This window comes from Sprattus sprattus, assembly GCF_963457725.1.
Source record: "Sprattus sprattus genome assembly, chromosome: 5".
In the NCBI taxonomy this organism is placed as follows: Eukaryota; Metazoa; Chordata; class Actinopteri; order Clupeiformes; family Clupeidae; genus Sprattus; species Sprattus sprattus.
The window spans coordinates 24,474,908-24,497,094 of NC_137924.1; the positions used below are offsets into that span (position 1 = coordinate 24,474,908).

Genomic DNA, 22,187 nt, shown 5'->3' on the forward strand with positions numbered 1-22,187 from the left:
GCATTAACAGCAGCTGCGGTCACTGAAACGAGCCCAACTCCACAAATTCATACAATGGACACATTTCCTGTGGATTCTCCAAAAAATGTCTTCCTGCCCCGTCACCCGTCTTTTTTTATTTCATCTGTCAGATTCTGTTCCTGCCCCCGCTAGTCTGATGTGTCCCAGAACCTGTTTGCTGAGACTGCAGGGCCAGTGGTGTCGCTCTGTAGACGGTTAGATAATGGACTGAGAAAGTAGAGGCTAGACTGACATCTGCAGTGTTTGCCATAACACAAACTCACTCCCCCCACACTTCCTCCCTCTGACTGAGCTCGCAACAGACTCGTGGAGCACGGATACCCATTTCCTGTGCTGACAGCCAACTTCCTGTGCGTGTGTGTGTGTGTGCGTGTGTGTGCGCGTGTGTGCGCGTGTGTGCGCGTGTGTGCGCGCGCGTGTGTGCGTGCGTGTGTGTGCGTGCGTGCGTGCGTGCGTGCGTGTGTGTGTGTGTGTGTGTGTGTGTGTGTGTGTGTGTGTATCAGGATAAGGACTTCCTGAAGCCGCTGCTGCATAAGATCCACGTGAACCCGCCGGCTGAGGTGTCTACGTCTCTGAAAGTGTACCAGGGCCACACGCTGGAGAAGACATACATGGGCGAGGACTTCTTCTGGGCTATCAATCCTTCCGCCGGTGACTACGTGCTCTTCAAGTTCGACCGAGCCGTCAGCATTGAGAGGTCCACCACACCTATCCAATCACACACACACACACACACACACACACACACACACACACACCATCAGGTATACACACCCACACACTCGTACAGAAACAAAAACTGAAATAGCAGCAGTGTCCTCGTGGATGTCAGGTAGAGTGTAATGTCTGCTCCTTCATGTAGTATGGAAGGATGGCGGCCCACTGTAGGCCAGAGTGAGAGCCCTGCAGAGAGTTTTGGAGAAGCGGAGAAGAGACCTTTAAGGTGCACATTTCCAATTCTCCACACTGCACTGCCTGTCCTCACCAGGGACTGGAGGCAGCTAATGAGGGAGCTAAAATAAGAACCTCCAGCCTGCCTCCCACATCCACCAGAGAGAAGGAAAGAGAGAGAGGAGGAGAGTATAGGGAGAGAGGAGACAGGCAGGAAGACATGGCATGTTCTGACAAGAGCCGATGGCAGTCCCTTATCCGTGCTGTGACAAGGCTTCTGGAGCCTGTGTGTGTGTGTGTGTGTGTGTGTGTGTGTGTGTGTGTGTGTGTGTGTGACTGTGAGTGTATTACTGTGAAGCTTGCCCTGACCAGTGACTGGAGGGTTTAAATGTGTTAACGAGATAAGGTCTCGATCTACTGATGTGTGACTAGATTTAATTAGCAACTCAAGTGGAGGCTTGCTTAAAGGAGCTCTTATCTATATGTGTGAGTTTATTAGATGCTGAATGTAAACATGGACGTAAAAGTACCACATATTCATGGGAGATGACATTTCACTTTGACTACCATTGTCATAGAATATTATGTGCCTTTTAGTGATTGTGTGCCTCTGTGCGTACGTGTGTGTGTGTGTGTGTGTGTGCCTGAGTAAGCATATATCTATATAGGTGGGCCTGTGCATTCATGTGGGCTTTGTGGTTGTCTAGGTTCCTTTTCCGCAGCGGCAACCAAGAGCACCCCGGAGACAAGCTTGAGAACACCACAGTAGAGATCCTCCCTCTGATGGTAAGGAGCTGCTGTAGAACCACTCTATACCGTTTCTGACCTAACTAAAGTTGGCTGTCCTCCCATGCTGCTCAAACTGAAGGTTCACAATGTGAAGGGGGGTGGGGGTGTAAGTAAATGTTGTTGGTCTTCAATGGTGATTGCAGCTCAACTTGCTGACTCTTCACGTTAGGGTGTGTGTCATATGATGTCATTACTTACTGGAGTATACTGTCATCTCTGACTGGTGATCAATATATGTAATATATGACTGTGCTGTCTTTGTGGCAGGAAACGGGATTACAGACCAAAGAGAAATACAAACGAACAGAGGATCGCTTCTATAGAGTGGGTGAGTTTGTCTCATGTCAAGTCTCATATCCCACCTAATGTAACAGAACGTGGACAAGCCCTCTACAAAGATTTAAAAGGGCACGACTGGCTGTCCCTGCTATGAAGACAGTCTGCAGAATGATCTCTGCATCCTCTTCCAGATCTTAACTTCAAATCCCTTGTGTTTTTTTGGTGCAGCTAATTTTGAGAAGGGTGTGGCTGAGGCAGCAGTAGATCCAGCATTCAATCCAATTGTGGCTCTGCGCTTGATGGTCCTCAAGGACTCCCCCGTCTGGGCCATCCTAAGTGAGGTTAGCCACTTCCACATGTCCACCCCTCTGTTTATGTCTCCAGCGTCACACCACCCATGTGTATGTTTTTCCTCCGTCATACTCATTGATACGGGGTCTGATTTTTTTTGTGTGCCTGTCTTGTCTTTACAGATGCACATTAAACGGGTTGCTGGATAACTGCCTGTAGGACCCCCCTGGTGGCAGTGGTTGATACCTCCTGTAGCCTCAGCTGTACTGTGCTGTGTCAAGAGAGGGTCCGCCTGGTGCCACAGCCGAAGAAAATAAGAAAATTAAATATCGACAGTAGTTTGGCAATAGCACGTTGGCTTGGACGTCGCCACTGTCTCCCCAAGCAAATGCTGGCATCGGTCTTTCTCCTCTCTTCCTCTACCTCTTCCCTCTGTCTCTCTCCTCCCTCCCTCTCCCTCTCTCTCTTCCCTCTCCCCCCACTTCCATTCCATTCATCGTCTGTCTCCCTCGTTGGATTTCTGCCACCAGTCTTTGAATTCTCATGTGAATGTGACTACTACTGTACAGAACAGACACTTTCTCCCCCCTGGGGGATATTATCAGACATGGGCATCCCATGTTTTTGAAGAATTGCGTCCAGTGCCATCAAAGAGGACAGAGGATTTTAACATTCAGGACTGCCTCGTTTGCTGCGACTTAAGAGTTGGAGACGTGTGTCATGGATACACGTGCACACACACATCAACATACTTGTTGCACCTGTTGTTTTTGTTTGTTTTCTTAAGGGGATATTGCACTGTTGTAAGATTGGCAGGCAGCCCCTTCCTGAATTAGAATGTTTTTATCAGTTTTTTGATGGACACGCACAAAAACAGTTTGTATACTTTTTGATCTTACACACAGCCTGAGGGCATAAACCCCCCAATGTATGCCATTTGTTTTAGTAATGCCAGTGGCAGACACTCCAGTGAGAATTTCTATTCGAATTTGTTCTTTCTAAAGGTAAATTAAGTGACATTTACGTAGCTCCCATCCCAGTGAAGCCTGTCAATGGCAGAATTTTGCCAAAATGTTTCTTGAGGTAAACTTTAAATGATTAAGAAACTGCATATATCTCAAACCACTTCCTGTCAAACAGGAACTTGTTCGCGACCTCTAGTGTCCTTCACGAAAACCAATCAAACATGGCCTTTTGCCCCTCCCCCTTCAAAGGGATACATGACGGTTACGTCTCCTTATCATTATTAATAATATGACGATCTATGAAGGTGACTTTTAATTTATTTGAAATAAATCTTTAATTTGTACAAGAAGAGAAAAAAAAAACATTTTATTTTTTACTCTGTAAGATAAGTCTATGAAGCGCTTTGAGAGAAAACAAACAAACAAAGCTTGATTGTTTCTGTAAAGTTTTTATTGTTACTGGTTTTGTTTTTTGCTTTGTGGAACATGAAGAAAAGAATCCTGTATAGCTGCTGTCGTCCATGTCTGCTTTGGTTCTGGTCTCTGCCTGCACAATGCTGTGGCGTGCAGGTCCTCTACCTTTGTGCCTTATTATTGTCCAATGCCCAACCCCGACCCACCCCACCCCCGAGCTCTGGGGCTCTGCAGCAGAACTGCCTCTGGTAGATGAATGAAGAACCTGCTGGCATCAAGAAATAACTACGTGCAGGACCCCTGTTCACTTCATAGGTGTAGGCTTTTAGGCAAGACATTCATGATTGTTTCACCCGGGGGGGGGGGGGGGGGGGGGGGTTGATGGGCAAGAGTGGTTGTCCCATAGCTGGGTGTCTGTGTAGGCCGTTGTTGACTACTTCTACAGGAGCTCAGGGTTCCACACAGCATCCTTTCAATCCCTAGTGGTCATTTTTCTGTATTATTGTTTCAGATAACATTCATGTGTCACTGCATTTCTGTCTTCTCATTATGAGGTTTGTCAAAAAAATGCCCAATGTTTCTATCAGTGCATGTTGAAGAGGTAATTGCAAAAGTTTTGCCCGTGTAGGAAGGCATTGTGGGAAGCCATTGGGCACTTGCAACAGTCCTGTGATTGGAATGAACAAGATGGAGAGATAGCGATGTAGAAAAGCACTCTGATCAACGTGGGTCTCCTCTGGTATTCAAACACCACGGCCTGATTGAATGACTTCATTGTTGCAGCTGGCAGTTTAATCTAATCTCTGCCCCTGAAACAGAAATTGCAGGGCACATTTGTCCTTGGTTCAGCAAAGGTTTTCGGCATCCATCTAACCAAATGTTACCAGTGTCATTTGATATCAACCGCTCTGAAACTTGGAGGAAGATCTGTTGATTTTCACGTGCAGCATATGTTTAGAAGATGCTGAAAAGCTGTAGCTGTTTGTGCCAGATTTTGTGATAGGATTTGCCTGTCAGTGTCAAGGTGTAGCATACACTTAAAACACTGTCAGGTTGCCCCAGAGTTTTCCCAGCCCCATTGTGGTGTATTTTAGGCCCCAATGTGCTTTGTCAATCAGCTGGCTGTAATAGGTGAAGTGACTACTGTACATATATCACAAGTGCTCTCATCTCATTTGATTGTACATACTTGGTAAAACAAAATGGAACTGTAGTGGAGACATCAGCTGTACAAGAGCAATCTTGTCATTATGTAAACATATCCATTTCAGCACGACTCATAGCACTCATTCATCAAGCGAGATAAGGTGTGTGTTTGTGTTCTGTAATGCCACCTACTAATGAAAAGATGACTGGGTTGGGTTTGACTTAGGAAGGTCTTACACCTTTAAGCATTATGGGCCTTTTGGTCTGCTTTGAAATTTGGACTGTAAATGACAAATGACTCTGAAGTCAAAGTTTGAAATGCAATTTGATGATGGTGAACTTACCTATGCCTTTTGAAATCTGTCTATTTAAATCAGTTTTAAAATAATAGCTTTATAGTTTACTGTTAATCAGGAGCTATGCCAGGTGCAGTCAAATGCTTCTTTGCTGTGTCAAGTGTGTTTAAACACAACGCTATGTTTAATGTGAAATGGCTGACTATTTAATCGGACTGGTCACTTCAGCTCACAAATATCTAGTGAGATGTGTGGCCTTTTTGGGCGCAGTTCACCCAAGGACAGATATCATTCCCTTTAGTCAAATCTACTCCAGTGCACTCTTTGTTTCCCAACCAAAGACAGGTGACAAAGTAGGGGCATGTCCCTTAACCATCCCGTCATGACACTCTTCCTGCCTGTCATGTGCCTTCATCTGTGCATTGTTACTTTTTATGACATTGACGTCGATTTGCATTGACATTGCTGAAATAAATGTCTTCAGCTAATGCACAACCATTGCCGTTTTTACCTTTTTCTTTGATCATTATCTCATACAGCACTGGTTTACGGTTACTTCTGGATGGACCAATATTTTTTTAAATGCAAATACGGAAAGATGTGGAATTATCCGTGGGGGTGCCAACAGAGCTATTTTTGGACTCAAGAAGAGAAGACCCTGGTTTTCTCCTGACACCTAGTGGTGAAAAAATAATGCCATATATAATGCGATCCAGGTTTATTTTTACGCATTGTTACATCAAATGGGGTAGTTCACACCAATTCAGTAATTAGTCTTAAATGGCGGAGATTTTTTTTTTACAGAACCTATAGGTACATTTATCTAACCACTGACATTAGTGCCTCGACAAATAGGGTGGGAACTCCCTCCCTTTTAGCCAGCCAGTCAGCTGTAGTCTGATAAACACTCCTGTGATTAGAAGCTAGAGCTGGCCGGTAAGGATTCTGAAATCCTAGGGCTTTAATTCAAGGCGCATACTTAAAACCTTAAATTATACTTAAACTAACCCTAATATTCCCCGGTACCAACACCCCCTAATGAGGGCCGGTGCCATTCATTTAGAAACAGAGTTGTATTTATCTTTCAGCTGTTGGTGTCGTGTAGAGCAGGCAACCTTTTCATTATGCCTGGACTCATCATCCAACAGGGCTATGTAATATGTCCTTTAAATAGTGTGTTAGGTGAGTTGCGGTGCAGCTCTGTGAATCACCTTCGTAGGCGTAAGGCGATAGGCCAACAACTGAACACATCCTGGGCAATAACTAGCAGTTACTAATCACTACTTACAAACATGTTGACCAGGGGTCTGAAATGCCGCAGATGACATACTACTCTCTACCAGTTGGTGGCAGTAATGTGTGACAGCGGAGCCTAATCTACAATAAAGTAATGAAGAAAACACTTCCTGTTTCCTGTCACAGCTGACATGGTAGCCTTCATAACAGTTGTCCCCATTGACATGTTGCTACTTACAATATAATTTGTAAATTGCCAGAGAAATATTATTGATAAACCTAGTTAGATGACAAAGAAATACAATGCCCAAATACTACGAGGATAAAGAAGATGACGGCAAGGCTTGTGCTGGAATTAGAGAGGATTTTAAAGCCTGTCTCCTTCAACATGACTGTGTTTTAAAGGTAATGTTATCTAACACCTATCCTCATTTTTGTTGCTAATGAAGTAATTGTACAAGCTTTGGCTAAATTGCATTTTTTTTTGTAAAGCCAAGTCGAGAAATATATGGTAATGCTGGGGGCTAGCGTGGCTTAATTAAATTCGCTCTCCAGTTAACTTTAGTAAGTGTGCCCTCGTTTTCACAGGAGGGAAAGAAACCCAGTGACTGCTTGAAAGAAGGAGCCTGCAAGGGCCTGCAAGTCTCTTTCTTCGAGTGCAAGAGGTCAATGGTAAGTGGTTTAAATCCATTGGAGTGAAAGAACTAACGTGAATTCAGTTTACGTTACGAATGGTTGATTTTTACTTTTTGAGAAAAACAGGGATGTTTTATCTATGTATTATCTGCGGTAAAGATCAGATAGCTGCATTATTTCCATCTGTTTTTGTTTTAGCTGGACACAAGATCTCGATTCAGAGGCAGAAAGGGCTACTGACTGGAACGTTTGCGGTCACCACTATCTGAAGCGAGGTCATGTGAAATTGTAAATGGGTGATTCTCCAACTATGGTACTTTTTGGACCTGGACATTTTTAGAAAATGAAACATTTTGAATTAAAATATTATTGGCATAATTTGTTTCCTAATTATGCCTAGATACCTGCCCTGAAGTTGGTTGTGCTGATTTTTTGATTTTTGATTTTTGACTGGTGGTGTCCATGGAGACGGTTGTGGAAAAGACAGTTGTGGAAATGACATTTTCTCCATTTTTCTTTAATATCTCATGTTTGACTAGCCTGCTCGTGTAAGTTTTTAGAGTTAGCTTTACATAATCTCAAATTACACCAAATTCAGTTGTAAAAATGCAGAAATGTTTTCGTTGGAATGAGTTATGAGCGGTTCAGAAATGACAAACAATAAACGTACTCGAGGTTTTTCTCATATTTACCTTGATTTATCTCAAATTCAGTAACCTCTGCTGGGAGGTTAATTTCATTGAATCATGTGTTTCCCTCTAGAGTATCAATTGCTATGGTTACTGAGTATACAAATCTAAAGGACTGAGCCTGGGACTGCATTTTATGCAGAGGTGTGGAAATGACGGTGAACCCGAGGGACAAGTGTTCAACATGGTTAAAATATGCCAAATTGAAAAGAAATATATCTAAAAGTATTATATTTGATTGAAATGGGTAATAATGCACACTTCCTGTTTGAATTTAAAATGATATCAGTTTTAGATTTTAAGTTAGATAAGGTTGAAGACCTGAAGTCTGGCCGAGGGACAGAGGCAAAACAGCAAAAAACACATATAACATGCCTCCTATTTTATAAAAAACAACATAATTGAACAATCATTTTTTATATATAGGTTCCCCTTAACATGTAGTAAGTGTGGGTGAAAAAAAAAAGTGGAAATGTTTTTTAGTTTTTTTTACATCTGTCAAGGACAGAGAAAGTACCATAGTTGGAGAATCACCCAAATAGTAAATGCCAGTGACCAGATGTGAATAAAATAGTTTTGTATAACTGTTCGTTTGTAATCGTTTGTCATACCAATCATGTGTTTTATTCACGTAAATGCGGGGACTGGGATGAGTAATCTGTCCGAACGAGAAAGACCTAGAGCATTGGAGAGAGCAGGTAGCGACACAAAACACGTCAGTTAATCACACAACAGAAATATATGCAAAGAAGAGAAAACAGATTGGATTGTGCAATTACATAGACATCTGAAGTATTAATGGAGGGTGCAACATACTGAACACAATCAAGTAACAACTAGTGGAAACTTTAAACCAGTTTTATTTAACCAGTGACCGTACACAAATTATGGTAAAATCATGATTTGTTAAACCAACCCCCATGGCCTCAATCTTTATGGTAATATTATACCATTATCAAAATGTCAGTATAAATGTCAATTTCAGTTCTTAGTGAAAAGACAAATGTGAATAGCAGCAGTGCAAGTCTAATTTTCATTAAGCATCCATAATTATATTGAATACATCTCTACAGCCAAATTACCATTTGCAACAGTATTGATGGAATGCTTCAATTCGAGACTTCGAGAGATCTCGCCACAACCAACTTGGAATTTCTTCTGTGGACGGAGATGGTTGTTTTAAATACACTGCTAGGCCACAACATGACACATAAAAGACTCCAGGAACCAAGAGGAGATATTACTTTAAAGAGTCCATCAGCATCTGCTTAAACTTCTCCAAGTCCACCTTTTTCATGACCATAGCTTTGTGAGTCTTTTTCAGTATGTCAAGTGTATCCAGAACCATCATGCCGCGAGCATATTTGCCGGAGAGTTCCACAGTGATTGGCACCTCGTCACTTTCAAGTATGAACGAATCATCGATGGCTGCAGCCAGGGCGTAGGAATCGCAAGAGATGAAACCCTGGCCTGCCACCAGCTCCTTCTCAATCCGCTCACTTCTGCAAGCCTCCATGCTGTGGCTGAAAATCGCCTTCATGAAACGCGCCTTGTTTGTGTCCTGGGCCAGCCAGCCATCGCAAAACTCCTGTTGAACAAAGGCAAGCATAAACCTAGGTGGCTTATTTCCTACTTTATAGCAAGTCTGATTGTATTTGTGAATCTTTCTTTTGGGCGACATACAGCCATTCTGGTTCACTTTAAAAGCCTCCAGTCTTACCCAGGGGAGTTTACTGCGACAGGTGAACTCCCAACAGGCGATGTAAGTCGGACAGAGGTAATCATTCAGCACAATATATGCTGCCTCAGGGTCACAGGCAAAGTTGAACTCTGCACACATTGTTGTGTTACCACGTGCTGTGGAATAAGGACAGTTTGAACAGTAACCACCTCAGTGTTGTGGTTATCAAATTATTAATATTCAACTTCTCCCTCACCGACACAAAACATCAAAGCAGGTACACAAGTGATGAACAGAACAAAAAACATCCAAACAATTAGAGAAGTGATATAAAAGACTACATTAGATGAGAGCATAAAACGATGGGAGTCCCTTGTAGTAGTAAATCATTAACGAATTCCAATAAACCACAAATTATATGGAAGTGCAGGACTTACATTCTGTGTTCCCTCCCATAATGTAAAGACTTTTAAGCTTCTGGGAAATTGTGGGATCAATCCTTATTGCCAAGGCCAGATTTGTGAGTGGGCCTGTGGCAACCAAAGCCACCTGTAGGAGAGGTGCATCAAACGTGACCATACATACACCATAGATTTATGTGATTCGATAAGGTAGGAGCAAGATATTAACAAGGCATTAGAACGATATGCAAATTGTAATCATCCAAAAACACAACAAAGAGGTCTCACTAATAGAGACAATATACACAACTAGGGATGGGAACCGAAACCCGGTTCTTGTTTAGAACCGGTTCCTAATGAGCCGAATCTTTGTAATCGTTAGCCAAATTCAAAACCGGGTCTGTAAACGGACCTCTGTGCCGTTTGCGCATGCGCGAACTCTTCCTTTAAAAAATCAGACCGTAGCAGAAATGGCAACTAGACAGAAGCGATCTAATTCACTCGAACAAATGAAAACATGGTCACTTGTAACGTCTGTAAAACATGTATTTCGTCAAAGGGAGGAGGTACATCTACTATGAATAAGCACTTGAGCACACAACATGGTATTACATTACAAGATTGTCATGTTTTTGATGCCTGCAGCAGCTCAACTAACGACGGCGCTTCAACTAACGACGGCGCTAACTTACCAAGGTAAACTCCTCAAAATGTTTTATCATAACGGTGTTACTCGTGTGTTATCAGCAAACGTTTGCGTTGTCGTGTTAACCATAACTAAACTTAGCATTTAATTGCTTAACAGAATGGGCGATGTTGGACATTGTCATATAACGTAGGCTAGCTTAGCTGTAGAATCTTCTATTTTCAGCCTTTGGCTTGAGGCAGAGGCAGTGCTTGCCTCCCCTCTGTTGGTTCTAGAACGTTTGTGATAACACACGAGTAACACCGTTATGATAAAACATTTTGAGGACTTTACCTTGGTAAGTCAGGGATGAAGCGCAAAAGACTCCGTTAATAATGGCGTTGCCTAGCAACGCGTGCAGCTCCCTAGATATGGATACGTTTCTCTTTCAATTCAGTGGCAGCAATAGTTAAGTTTTAAATATACTGAGTGCCTAGTTTGCGAATCATCTTTGTTCAAATACGTATGTGAGGCATTGTGTGCATGATACAAGTAGGTATGTTTCAGTACGTTATTGTGTTTGTAGTGGGTTCTACATTGCTATTAGAAGCGTTAAGCATAATAGTTCGCAATTAGCCATACAACCAAGCAACCTACAAGAAAATATACAGTCCTTTAGTTTACTCAATAACAAGGGCTTCATGTCAGATCAGAAAATTCAACGATTTTGTTAGTGCCATTTTATTGCCAGATTTAGTTTATCTCAAGAGTGCAATGAGGGAGGGGTTTAGATTGGACTAACTTAAACTAAACCTGGATGCATTGTAATGTTCCAACAATTATGAGACATTTCCTGAGGTATATCTGCTCTGGAAAAGAAAGATCAGTAGGTAGCAGAGGAAGGGTTGTATAGGGGTTGTTTGCTATTTCAATCATTCACTCATACACTCATCTATACAGTAGAGATGAGTGAAAGAGCAATCAACAGTGCTCTGCAATGTCAATGTATAGCTTTAGAGTTGACACTCTCACCACATATGCATTTAAATATAGTTTTATATTTAGTTGCAAGAATGTCTGTTTTTTAATAAAAGTTTTTGGTTATTTATGTAAACATTCTGTTTATGGTGTGTGCAGCATTCTAGAAATTTATATAAAAGAACATTAATGTAAAAAACCCGTTTGTGCTCTTTTTTCACCCCTTACCCAATAAGAATCGATAAGAGAATCGATAAGGAATCGAATCGATAAGCAGGAATCGATAAGGAACCGGAATCGTTAAAATCGTAAAGGTTCTCATCCCTATACACAACGCCTTCCCCACACTGTCGCAATAAACAATTGTTTTAGGTAAGAGTATTGTTCTCGTCTGTGCCTTTATTAAGCCATATTGGACGAGACGGCGAAAATTATCTTATTTATTTAACCCTTTCTAGGATTAAATTATGACCTTCCAGAAGTTCCACAGGAAGACAGCCAGAAACAGGGATTTTTGCTTGCTCAGTCAGCATCAACACTTGCCTCGCCTGGATGTTCATTCACTATTCGGACCATAGCCTCCACAGCTCCCTCCTTCTGCAGCATGTCCATTCCTGGAGCACTGGGATCAGGAGAATCACCCAGTCCATCCTGTCCATGAAAGTGCCCTGCGTCGATTGAGACTCCCAGTATGGGCTTGCTGGTCCCTTTGAACACTGGAATCTAAAACACACCCGGGGGGAGTATATGGTTATCATGTGAAGGACAAGTAAACATATCTGACATTCCCACTAGCCATCTAGGCTATGCACTATATAGCTCTGTGTCAGGGGGCACAACACCCCACACAAATTTCAGAAAAGCACACTGCCACCTGTCACCATTAGCAAACTCTCCATGCCAACTGTACTGTCTGTAAAGTTTCTACACATCTTTTAAGCAGTTAACTCACTAGTTTTAGACCCTATTGCTTTAACGGTTATGACAATGAAGAATACAATTAGAAAGCTAGTTCACATGTGACCCAAATGAACAACAAGCTGTTCCACATGACAAATACTAAAAGGAGATGATATGAATATGTGAAGCTTGCCATACAAAATGCACCCTCCTTTTCTAACTTGTTTAGGCAATAAAACACAGTTATAAAGTCAGAATGTTAGCAACTAGCATTGCCTGTTATAAAGCGGGAGATCCATCACAAAGCTGGATTAAATATACTAACGTTACAAACATTTGTAGGGTTATAGTTTTTGAAAAGTTGACAACCATTAAAGGTCAGTTAGAAGACTGCCCTGGCTGCTTTCCAGCCTTTGGCAATAGAGCCTTTAAGGGGTAGGTCAGCATGTTGCAAAAATAGTTGCTTTTAGAGAATTATTAGCATTAGCAGGTACAATTCATATCTCAGGGCGTGTCCTCTGTTATTGACATTTTACAATGTCAGCACAAAACACTAATGCATTTTATTCCATTCCATACATTATAATAATTGTATAAGGAGATTGTGTGACTCATTTATCAATTTCCAAGAGGCTTGATTAAATCAGCATATTCTGGCTGAGCCACTCAGTCATGTGCTGGAAAACGAAGTTACTGTCTGTTCAGTTCTATGTTTTGCTGTTCCGTCATTGTTGTTTTAGGTCATGCGAGTCATCTTGACCACTAGATTTGTCATAATTTGTAAAGAATCTAAAGAAATCTACTCTGTGTTTCCATGTCCTCGCCCATGCCCATGTTGCTTGATATGACCTCGGTCTTGCCCTCAAGTTCAAAGTAACCTACTCAGTCATGTGTGTCATAAAACTGATACCAAGGTCCGCGATTTACACATTACTGGAGCCACTCCTACCGTATGACCACAGTATGGGCGTACCACTATTCCCTGATTAATTCAGGTTTATCAATAATAGAGAAAAGAAGCTGATGTCTATGGGTGCACTGCACCATTTAAACAACCTACCTCTAGCCGTCCGCAAACTTTAAGAACACGAAGGACATTTTTGCAGACGTTCTCCACAATCGTGTTACCATGCACACATGTGATGCCGAGAACCTGCACATTCGGGGCGGCGAGTGCGATCATAATTGCCTGTGCATCATCCACTCCACAGTCTACATCAATCAGCAGCTTTTTCGTCATGTTGGACATAGACCCTTGACAGAACAGAACCTCATTAGTCACAAAAGGAATGAATGTATGTTGCTGAAAACAATTCTTAATCCAGAACACATAGGCTACCTTCAGTGAATAGACCAAGCCTTTATTGTCATAATATCATATCCCCACAACATGCAAAGTACAAAACGTTTTGAAGTAGGGTGACTTATTTGGCTAGATGTTACGGGCTAGACTAGACTAGAGCATACCTGTTTGCGCACAGATTCCCCGTCTCTCTCTTCTTGTATTGACCAACGATAAGCGTAACAACCTTAACAGACATCAAGCCGATCACATGGAGAACGAATGTTACACTACTACTACATAAACAGTAGGCTAATGGATAAACAAAATAGTTTGGTTAACGTTACCTTGTCAAGGAAAAGTCAGATGTAACGTTATTCACGCCAGTAAAGTTTACGCCAGGTACAACGTTTTTCTACTTTGTGGTATTCCCAATAGGTAATCGTAAACTAACGTCCCAAGTTGCACAGTTCATATCTAACATTAACGTTACCCAATTAAGTAAATCATTCATAGAGTGTTTTCAGGCGTTTCACGTGCCACAGAATAGCTATCAAAGGTTAGCCTATCCTATACAATTGTAAGTGGGACATAGAAAACCTGCCGTTTCGTGCGTAATATTTGCTGTTAGGTGTCTGATTTACCTAAATCTTGTCCAGACGAAAGCGGAACCTTTCAGCACTTTGATTGCCGGCTGAAGCACAACCGCCATTGTCTGCGCATGTGTATTGGGATGTTCTGTATGACTATAACAAGACGTTTAAGTTTAAACGAGTGCGGCCAAAGGCAGGCCCAAGTGTGTTCACGGACTTTTTGAGTAGGCATAGTGTTCTACTATGTGATCAAGAGATTCCTCAAATTACTGCTTGTTGCTCATAGAACTAAAAAAATAAATACAAATAGACACCTTTACTACACTTTGGGTAGGGTAGTGAAAAGTTATAGACAACTTTAAGAATAAAAGTAACACTTTAACGTTGAAATAAGAGTTGAAAATATATAAAAGTGTTCATGAAATGCTGAAACTGTTGCCTTGAACTTTTTGATTGTTTTATGTTATGTTTTATGTTTTGAATCCCTTTAATTATGGACAGATTTCCCTCAAATGAATTAAAACTATTTTGGCTTGCCATATTCAAAGTAGGAGGAGTATTTCTTGTGTGTAACTCCTTGGCTTGTGTTCTTTGTGCCCTTTTTCTTGTTCTTGTGAACTGTGTAATCATAGATAGGGGATACAGTTCTTGGTTAATAAGAAACGGAGTGTGGTCAAATCACAATAAATGACGGAATTTAACTTATTTTAATAGCTGCTAAGTACTGAGAAATGCATGTGAGAGAGAGCACATTTTACAGCATGTTACAGCATAGTCCAACTCTATACAGTTATGCCACCATGACAGTTTTGCAACAAATTATATAAATTATGTAAAAAAAACAATAAACAATAAAACATAATCAAAAGAAAGATATATTTCTCTTTGTCAGAACTATAACACTATTTTAATTGTCTTCGGAAAATAGCAACATTTCAGCCAACAGAAGTTAAGTCAATATAAGATTAGATCCATGTAAACATCATAAAGCGTGCACATGTTAAAAAAAACAAATCTACAGCAGGTTGCATTCTTGTTGACCCTAATGCAGTGTTCTAGTAATTGCTTTAAGCAATCCATTACATGCATTAAGAAAGACACATTCCCAATGCCAGTTGAAAATCTTTCTTCTTGCTGTTTCTTCTAATGATTTTATTTAATGATTTTTTGGTGTTTGGGTCAGTACTCAAACATGTAAGGCCTTTCTCAATAATGTATCAACTTTCTCTTCTTATGCAAAAAATAAATAAATCTAAATTCACCCGACAAACTCTATTCTGATCCAAGACTATTCTAGACTAACACTAAATTCCCTCCTTCAGGGCAAGAGAGAAAATGTTGTCTTTGTTCACAGGGAAATATGCTGATGTAGTTGCACTGTGGTCTTCACAAGTCTCCGCATTTAGCCATGTGCTCAGGGCTATTAGGAGAAACTTAAGACCAATGCATTTTTGCATTACAGCACTGCAGAGCAAAATAAGAGATGGAGACATTTGAGAAAATGTCTAAGCTTAAAATATAAACGGAACCCATTTATGTGTTTTTTCAAGACTTCAAATATTAATAAATCATTGACAAGGTCTTTTAGTGGCTTTCTTTGTCATATCCTGTGCCATGGACTATCCAGATAGGGACAAACTCTGGAGCTGATCTGACTCTGGGTGCTTGGCAGAGCAACAGCACTCTCTTCCCTTCACTACGTTGTCAGTCATTTATGACAGTTCCGAATATATTTTGAAATATAATACCACAGGCAACAAAACATTATAATATTGTGACTATTCTGTTCTGAACACGCTTTGCTATATTAATCTGTGTATTTGACATCCAAGACTCGTGCCGCACAAAGACTTCCTGACTTACTTTCATAAACCAAAGGGTAAGTAAAGATCATATACCTACACTAAAGGTTCACAACAAAATGGTATTGTTGCAATACTCACCCTGCTTATTTACATAGATCACACTATTCTATCTGTTGTTTTGATACAGGGTATAGAAGCATGTGCGGAGATGGTTGATTTGTAAGACACTTTTAAGGCAGCTAGTTTTATGCATATTTGACATCAGTGAGTGGGAATCAAACAGTGGTGTTATTTGGTGAGTAATTCATTACAACCTGATAAAGCGTAACTATATCTAATATGCGTATTGGGAATTTTACTATTATCACCACAGAAAGTTGACATTTGTCACTATGCGTGTGTTCTACAACCAAGACAAAGGCTATTTTGTGGTGTGTGATTTCCTATGGTGAAGTTTTTAATTCCCTCTGTTATGTTACGGGAGTGACCAAGATTATGGCTGTAGACTTTTACTGGGACGGAAAGAAATACATTACTTAAAAGTCATTGGCACTGTTTATCACTAGCTTATTGTGCTTCCCAGGAAAAGACAAACACCACTTGGCCTACAAATAAAGCCAACAATATTTGGCTTAAGGTGGGTTTCTACAGTGCCTGAAAATAAGATTTAGCCAGATCAAGGCTTGTTGACGAAAATCTGCAAGCCAGCAGACATGGTGGCCCCTCAGGACCATGCCTGAGCATCCCCCCTCCCACACGCCTCAGTTCTGTTCCTTCATCACTGCAACAATTAAACTGATGAAAACACAGTTGCAGTTGAAACGAATCCAACTTCACCATGGCTGTATAATGCATTAATCTACTCTTATTTCAAGGCAAAATAATGAATGGTGAGCTGGAGGGGAACTGCACTGGGGGTGTGGCGTCTCTGATTTCCAGCCATTCCTCCACTCAAGTCTCCACCTTCCCATAGGTGCCCTCTGGTGGTCTGTACTGCTTGGGAAAGGCCTTCAGTTGAAGCGTGTTGAAGGCATATTTCCGACTGCCCACGTTCTTCATGGTGTTCTCTCGTCGACACCCCTCACTGGGAAGACATAGTGAATGGGGAAAATGAATATATGAGAGTCGAAGCGAGGAAATAATACATAGAGGAAACAAACCCATGTGTCAGTGTACCATAATTCATTTCAGTAATATTGCCCTGATTATTGAAAGTACTGAACTTTATCAAACAACTGAAAATGCTTGTATGGTCAAATCACTGCTGTGTTCATGACCATGCATGTTATTCAATAATAGCTTTTATTCATGCAGGTTAATTTTGTGTTGCAGTTTATGTTACATGCTTTTTCCATCAGGCAGTGGGGCAGACTCCTAACCTGCGCATGCAGTCGAGGGCCTGAGTGAAGACCTGTGGGGCCATACAGTGCTCCTGCTGCAGAATCATGCACTGCTCCAGCGTCACCGACATGGCCGTACGGTCCTTCGCACTCTTACAGCTCGTGACGCGAACGCCATTGAGACGTCGACACACCTACAGTGTTTAAGGAGAGAGTAAATCGATAGTATCAAGCCAGTAGTAAAATTCGATTGACAGGTTGAGTCGGATAAAACTGTTTAAATTTCCAAATTATTGGATGTGACTAGTCATACCATTGTTTGATTTAATAAAATGTGAGAAACAGGTATTCTGCCGTTATACATGTTGAGACAGAAGGTTCAGGGATACATGTAAGCGTGCAGAAATATAATGAGACTAGACAAAGAGGCGGAAGAATGAATTCAACCTCTGCGGCCTGCCAAAGGATGTCCACATTCTTGCTCTTCCTGGCATGAATATTCTGGTTCAGGAATTTGAGCAACTCAGGCACACAATTCTGACTCTGGGACCGAGGTAGACCTGGAGAGAATAAGAGAGCACGGAATGGAGTGAGACGTGTACATGAACAAAGCAGTACATTTCAAGACCTCAAAATAATGTTGGAGATGGTAACCCAGCTTCTAGCAGGTCTTTTAGTCATCTTCAGACTTACAGTCTTCAGGCAGAACCTCTTTGAACTGGTCATAATAGGAGTTCAGCCGCACCAGACTCTCCATATTCACAACTTCCTGCAGGGATGTGTCTCCAAACCTTTGACGAGAAAGAGGAATGCCACTAACAGAAAATAACAGCCTCATTTCTGCTTTAATTTTTTGCAGAAAAATCTTACTAAACTTTTGATCATCTCTTCTATCGTTAAACCTTTAACCATCTCTTCTGTTCTGTCCCACTCACCTCTCTGCCAGTGTCTGCTGCTCATTGATGCCAATATTGAACAACACTGGCTGAACGCGCAGCAGCATCCCATTCTGGATCTCCCGTGGCAACGCATCAAACAGCACAGCTGGCAGCTGCACACGCACATTGAAGCCGTCCCTGTTTCCTGTGATGACCGGGAGGATGTCGGGGGAGAATCCCGTGGTTGCCTGGGTAACCTTGAAGGTGACATTCCTCAAGTCTATGACGCCAATACTCATGTCTTCCAGCATAGACAACTCCTCACCTGTGATGCAATTATATGATATAATGTTAGGTTGTTATGTTTTGTCATCTCCTGAAAATCCCTACAGGGATTAATACACGTGTATCGTATGCTATGCTATGCTATGTTATGTTATGTTATGTTATGTTAGGGCATATTAAGAAAAGGACAACAGGAGAACGTATAACAGATGAATGTCTACACTGAATGCACCATGAATACTCAGATAAAAAAGGTGCATACCATAGGTGCTGAGAAGACCTTCAAACTGTACTAACAGGCCTATAGTATGCAGCTGTTTCAGGAAGCCGTTGTCATGGAGACCACTCCTGAGCTTTGCAGTGAACCCACAGATCAAGGCAGTTAACTGTGAACAGAGAAAACATCAGTGAGTGTGTTTGTTAATATTCATGCGTCTTTGTGTGTGTGTGCGTGTGTGTGTGTGTGTGTGTGTGTTGTGCCTTTGTGTGTGTGTGTCTCAGTGTGTATTTGTACTCACTGTTTGGCAGAAGACCACATCTCTGCGGTACTGTATTGTCAGGCTCATGCCGATGGTGGGGGCGCTGTCCTGCATGAGGAGGAACACCATGGATTTCTTGGCCTTGTCACTCATCATGGCCACACACTCGTTGAGTGTGGTCAGCACCGGGTACAGAGCCTCACTCCACTCACCTGTGCACACATCACATAAGATTAGCTCGTCTTCACAGTCCACATGACAGAGGGTGGGGGAATGTGCCGCACCAGCATGTAACATATCATAAGTAGGATAGGATAGGACAAAAACAAGCACATGTAACAACTGTACATGTTTACACAAACACAGACACGAAAACAGATACACAAGGAAAGTGATCACAAGAAAGATGTTCCATGTGACCAGATATGAAGAGAGCAGTAAAAGGAGCCACTGGCCACCTGGAGCTTGCTATTTTGGTGGCCAGTGACTGAGCTTCCCTAGGGGGCAGAATCTGGAAGCAGCTGTGGGCAGAGTGAAAACGATCAATGGTCCTATTTGTCACTTCTCAGTGAGGTGGATTCACCTGAGGGAAAGTACGTGCAGATGACTGTAGATGCCTTGTACTACACAACCAGCAGTAGCTTTTGTGAGAAACATTGTCTGGGCATTTATACAAACTGTAATGGACGATATGAGGATGTTAATGATTGACTTAAAAGCCAAGTGAGAGTTTATTCACCCATAAAAGAATATCAGGGATTTTATGAGTGGTGTGGGAAGATAGTTCCTGTTCTTGTTAGGCTTTTCTGAGCGATCTGAAAAAAGCCAGTGGTTTCCTCATGTATAGGTAAAATCACAAATTTACAAATGCACTTGTACTCATAGAGATTAGTGAGTGTCTCCTGATATGTCAGAATGACGGCCTGGTACTGTGTGATGATCTGCCTCTCAGAACACACACAGAATACAAGCACAGATGTTTACACTCTGCATAAAAGAACTGTAAGCAAACACACATGCAAACACACAAAGAGAAGCACTGACACATTTATTGTACCTGGGGAGGATCCCTCAACACTGGGGCTGCCATCTGGACAGGGGGAAGTGAAAATGTGGTTAGGCGAGCATGTGACCAAGCGCTGAATGTTCACACATGCATGCATGCTTAGACTGAGTGAGAGCGTAAGCACATGGACATACAGTAATCCTAAGGGTCCAATGACTACTGATGAATCTTTCTTGTGAATAGATTCTAGTTGCTAAGGGTGATGGGAGAGACGGATAAGATATATGCTTCATGAAACATTAACGGTGCTAAGTGTAACCTTGCTGTTTATTGTAAGCCATATTATTTACACAAGTCAGCCAAAAGAATTTTGAACATAATTTACCCATACATCATTCATGTTGCCTCTGCTAAGTGACACAATGGTAAATGGCTTGTAAATGTCCTTGATATTACATTCAGGTAGTTCATCTTAAGCAAGAAGACATTCCTACATATGACTGAATGCTTGCTATGTCATTACTTCTAATGTACGGCTGAACAAAGTATCTATGCTGTGAACCTACAAAGATATTTATGGGGAATTGTGAGCCAAGGGCATTGGTGGGCATGTTAAACATAATGATGATGTGGATGTTGAGCGGGTGAAGAGGTCCTGCGGGGGTCATTGTGGTTGATGCAGAAGGCATGCCAGTTGCCATAGTTACCTTTCTTGCTGGCTGTGGAGGGCAGGTCCAACTCGAAGACGTCTTCGCTGCTGTCGCTGGCCTTCTTGCCTCTGTGCAGTATCCGCTGCACCTGCTGGATCACACACTCCAAACTCTTATCCACATTCAGCCACACCTTGTCCTGAGGAGGGAAGAGAGAGAAAGAGAGAGAGAGAGATTTATTTATTGATTTGTAATTTATCATTACATAATGTACTCCTAATCTGCACACTAATTCACCACAAAAATAGTTTTTATTTGAATTTCAGAGATATGTAGACAGAGAGACAGTTGGAAAAGAGAAAGAGACACAAGCAGCACATGGTCTATAGTTAAAATATCTCCCTGCTTGCTTCCTGATGAACTGACTTGATGAAACACTATGTGGCATCATTACCTCTTGCCTGACCTTGCCAGTTCTCCTTAATGTCTGACCCCCTCTTACCCAGTCCTCCTCATGCCAGTCCACGTACACAGAGGCACGGTTGCTGCGCCCACTCCACTTGACATGTGGTGACCCCTGGTCGTTCCGGACGACCACCCTCTCGGGGTCGGGGACATGTGACGGCGACCCTCGGGAGGCGATGACCTCGGGCCGCGCTGCGTTTAGGGCCAGGATGGCCAAGGCCAGCAGCTTATTGTTGCACACTGTCACCAACTGCCTCGTCTGCCGACACACCAAGGATAGTCACATGGTACGCACTTACTTCATCAAATCCAATGATTTTCAAATGGTTCAAAACTCGAATATGTGGTGGCAGAAATACTCATCAGTTTAGATCCTGTACATTGAGGTCTGTGTAGATTTGAATGGCTTTATTGTGTATTCAACTTAAAATATCCTCTCTGGACCACCTCACCTTCTCTGTGAGAATGGCCAAGGTCCTCTCTATTGCGTTGGACGAGCGGTCTTTTGCAGCTCGGGACAGACGCTCCACGTAGTAGCAGACTTGGGTTTTGAGCGTGGTGATCTGGGGGATGAGCTCCCTGGCTCGCACCACGTCCTGGGGCACGTAGACCATGGAGGACGGGCTGGACTCCTGGCCGCTGCGGAGGAAAAGGTGGATGAAATCAGAGATGAATGCAATCTCAGAGGACTCGGAGGACCGGATGCAAGGTGGGGGCGGGGTTGCGGGAGGGGTACATGCCGCAGGACGAATAGCACACAGGGGGAGCTCAGATCACACCATCCGCGTGAGTGACACTGAGGACATTTTCTGAGACAGTGTTGTGTTTTGTGTTGCAAACTCAGGCAAGTACATTGCTGCATCATCATCATCATCCCCCATCGGCAGCAGCAAGGAACACTCAACCACAAAGATGCAAAATGGACCAGTCACAAAAAACAAGGTGTGCGAGAACAAGGTGATGACCATGCTGTGGTAACAGACTGACACTGAAGTGAACAAATGTTGTAAAGAAAAGATCTACTGTCCAAAAAAACTCACCAGTGCTCCTCAAAAGCTCTGATGAGAGAGCAGACAAAACATAAGTGACCAGCAGCACCTACTGATGGACTCAAATCTGGTTTCCATGACGAGGAAACCAGCACTACAGCATGACCCAGAGGTCAT

The 22,187-nt window shown here is 42.2% G+C and overlaps 4 protein-coding genes across 6 annotated transcripts in view; 2 read left to right on the forward strand and 2 right to left on the reverse strand.

Annotated features, from left to right (window-relative positions):
- mgat4a (alpha-1,3-mannosyl-glycoprotein 4-beta-N-acetylglucosaminyltransferase A) overlaps positions 1 to 4,022 on the forward strand; it is a 36,451-nt gene extending 32,429 nt beyond the window's left edge. The window contains exons 12-16 of one of the 2 annotated variants that reach the window (XM_080839893.1): positions 525 to 718; positions 1,620 to 1,698; positions 1,969 to 2,029; positions 2,209 to 2,321; positions 2,454 to 4,022. In XM_080839893.1, the coding sequence (XP_080696019.1) occupies positions 525 to 718; positions 1,620 to 1,698; positions 1,969 to 2,029; positions 2,209 to 2,321; positions 2,454 to 2,480 (474 nt within the window). In that variant the 3' untranslated portion in view covers positions 2,481 to 4,022. Of the gene's footprint in view, positions 1 to 524; positions 719 to 1,619; positions 1,699 to 1,968; positions 2,030 to 2,208; positions 2,322 to 2,453 lie in introns of those variants that run through there. The other variant, XR_013968675.1, reaches the window with a different exon arrangement.
- Positions 4,023 to 6,512: 2,490 nt separating this feature from the next.
- coa5 (cytochrome C oxidase assembly factor 5) lies at positions 6,513 to 7,672 on the forward strand. The gene is made up of 3 exons (XM_080838883.1): positions 6,513 to 6,733; positions 6,917 to 7,000; positions 7,163 to 7,672. Exons 1-3 carry the CDS (start codon positions 6,632 to 6,634, stop codon positions 7,202 to 7,204), a joined length of 228 nt encoding a protein of 75 aa, XP_080695009.1. The 5' UTR covers positions 6,513 to 6,631; the 3' UTR covers positions 7,205 to 7,672.
- An 858-nt stretch (positions 7,673 to 8,530) lies between these two features.
- Positions 8,531 to 14,232, reverse strand: LOC308365388 (inosine-uridine preferring nucleoside hydrolase; the record flags this gene model as incomplete). The annotated part of the gene is made up of 7 exons (XM_080838788.1): positions 8,531 to 9,241; positions 9,374 to 9,510; positions 9,772 to 9,883; positions 11,882 to 12,061; positions 13,299 to 13,492; positions 13,706 to 13,767; positions 14,165 to 14,232. 7 exons carry the CDS (start codon positions 14,230 to 14,232, stop codon positions 8,894 to 8,896), a joined length of 1,101 nt encoding a protein of 366 aa, XP_080694914.1. The 3' UTR covers positions 8,531 to 8,893.
- Positions 14,233 to 16,869: 2,637 nt separating this feature from the next.
- inpp4aa (inositol polyphosphate-4-phosphatase type I Aa) overlaps positions 16,870 to 22,187 on the reverse strand; it is a gene marked incomplete at both ends in the record, with an annotated part of 10,597 nt that continues 5,279 nt past the window's right edge. The window contains 11 exons of one of the 2 annotated variants that reach the window (XM_080838829.1): positions 16,870 to 17,002; positions 17,298 to 17,452; positions 17,706 to 17,818; positions 17,952 to 18,049; positions 18,194 to 18,461; positions 18,684 to 18,807; positions 18,940 to 19,112; positions 19,958 to 19,990; positions 20,614 to 20,755; positions 21,059 to 21,280; positions 21,474 to 21,660. In XM_080838829.1, coding sequence (XP_080694955.1) covers positions 16,870 to 17,002; positions 17,298 to 17,452; positions 17,706 to 17,818; positions 17,952 to 18,049; positions 18,194 to 18,461; positions 18,684 to 18,807; positions 18,940 to 19,112; positions 19,958 to 19,990; positions 20,614 to 20,755; positions 21,059 to 21,280; positions 21,474 to 21,660 — 1,648 coding nt within the window. The remainder of the gene's footprint in view (positions 17,003 to 17,297; positions 17,453 to 17,705; positions 17,819 to 17,951; positions 18,050 to 18,193; positions 18,462 to 18,683; positions 18,808 to 18,939; positions 19,113 to 19,957; positions 19,991 to 20,613; positions 20,756 to 21,058; positions 21,281 to 21,473; positions 21,661 to 22,187) is intronic. The other variant, XM_080838830.1, reaches the window with a different exon arrangement.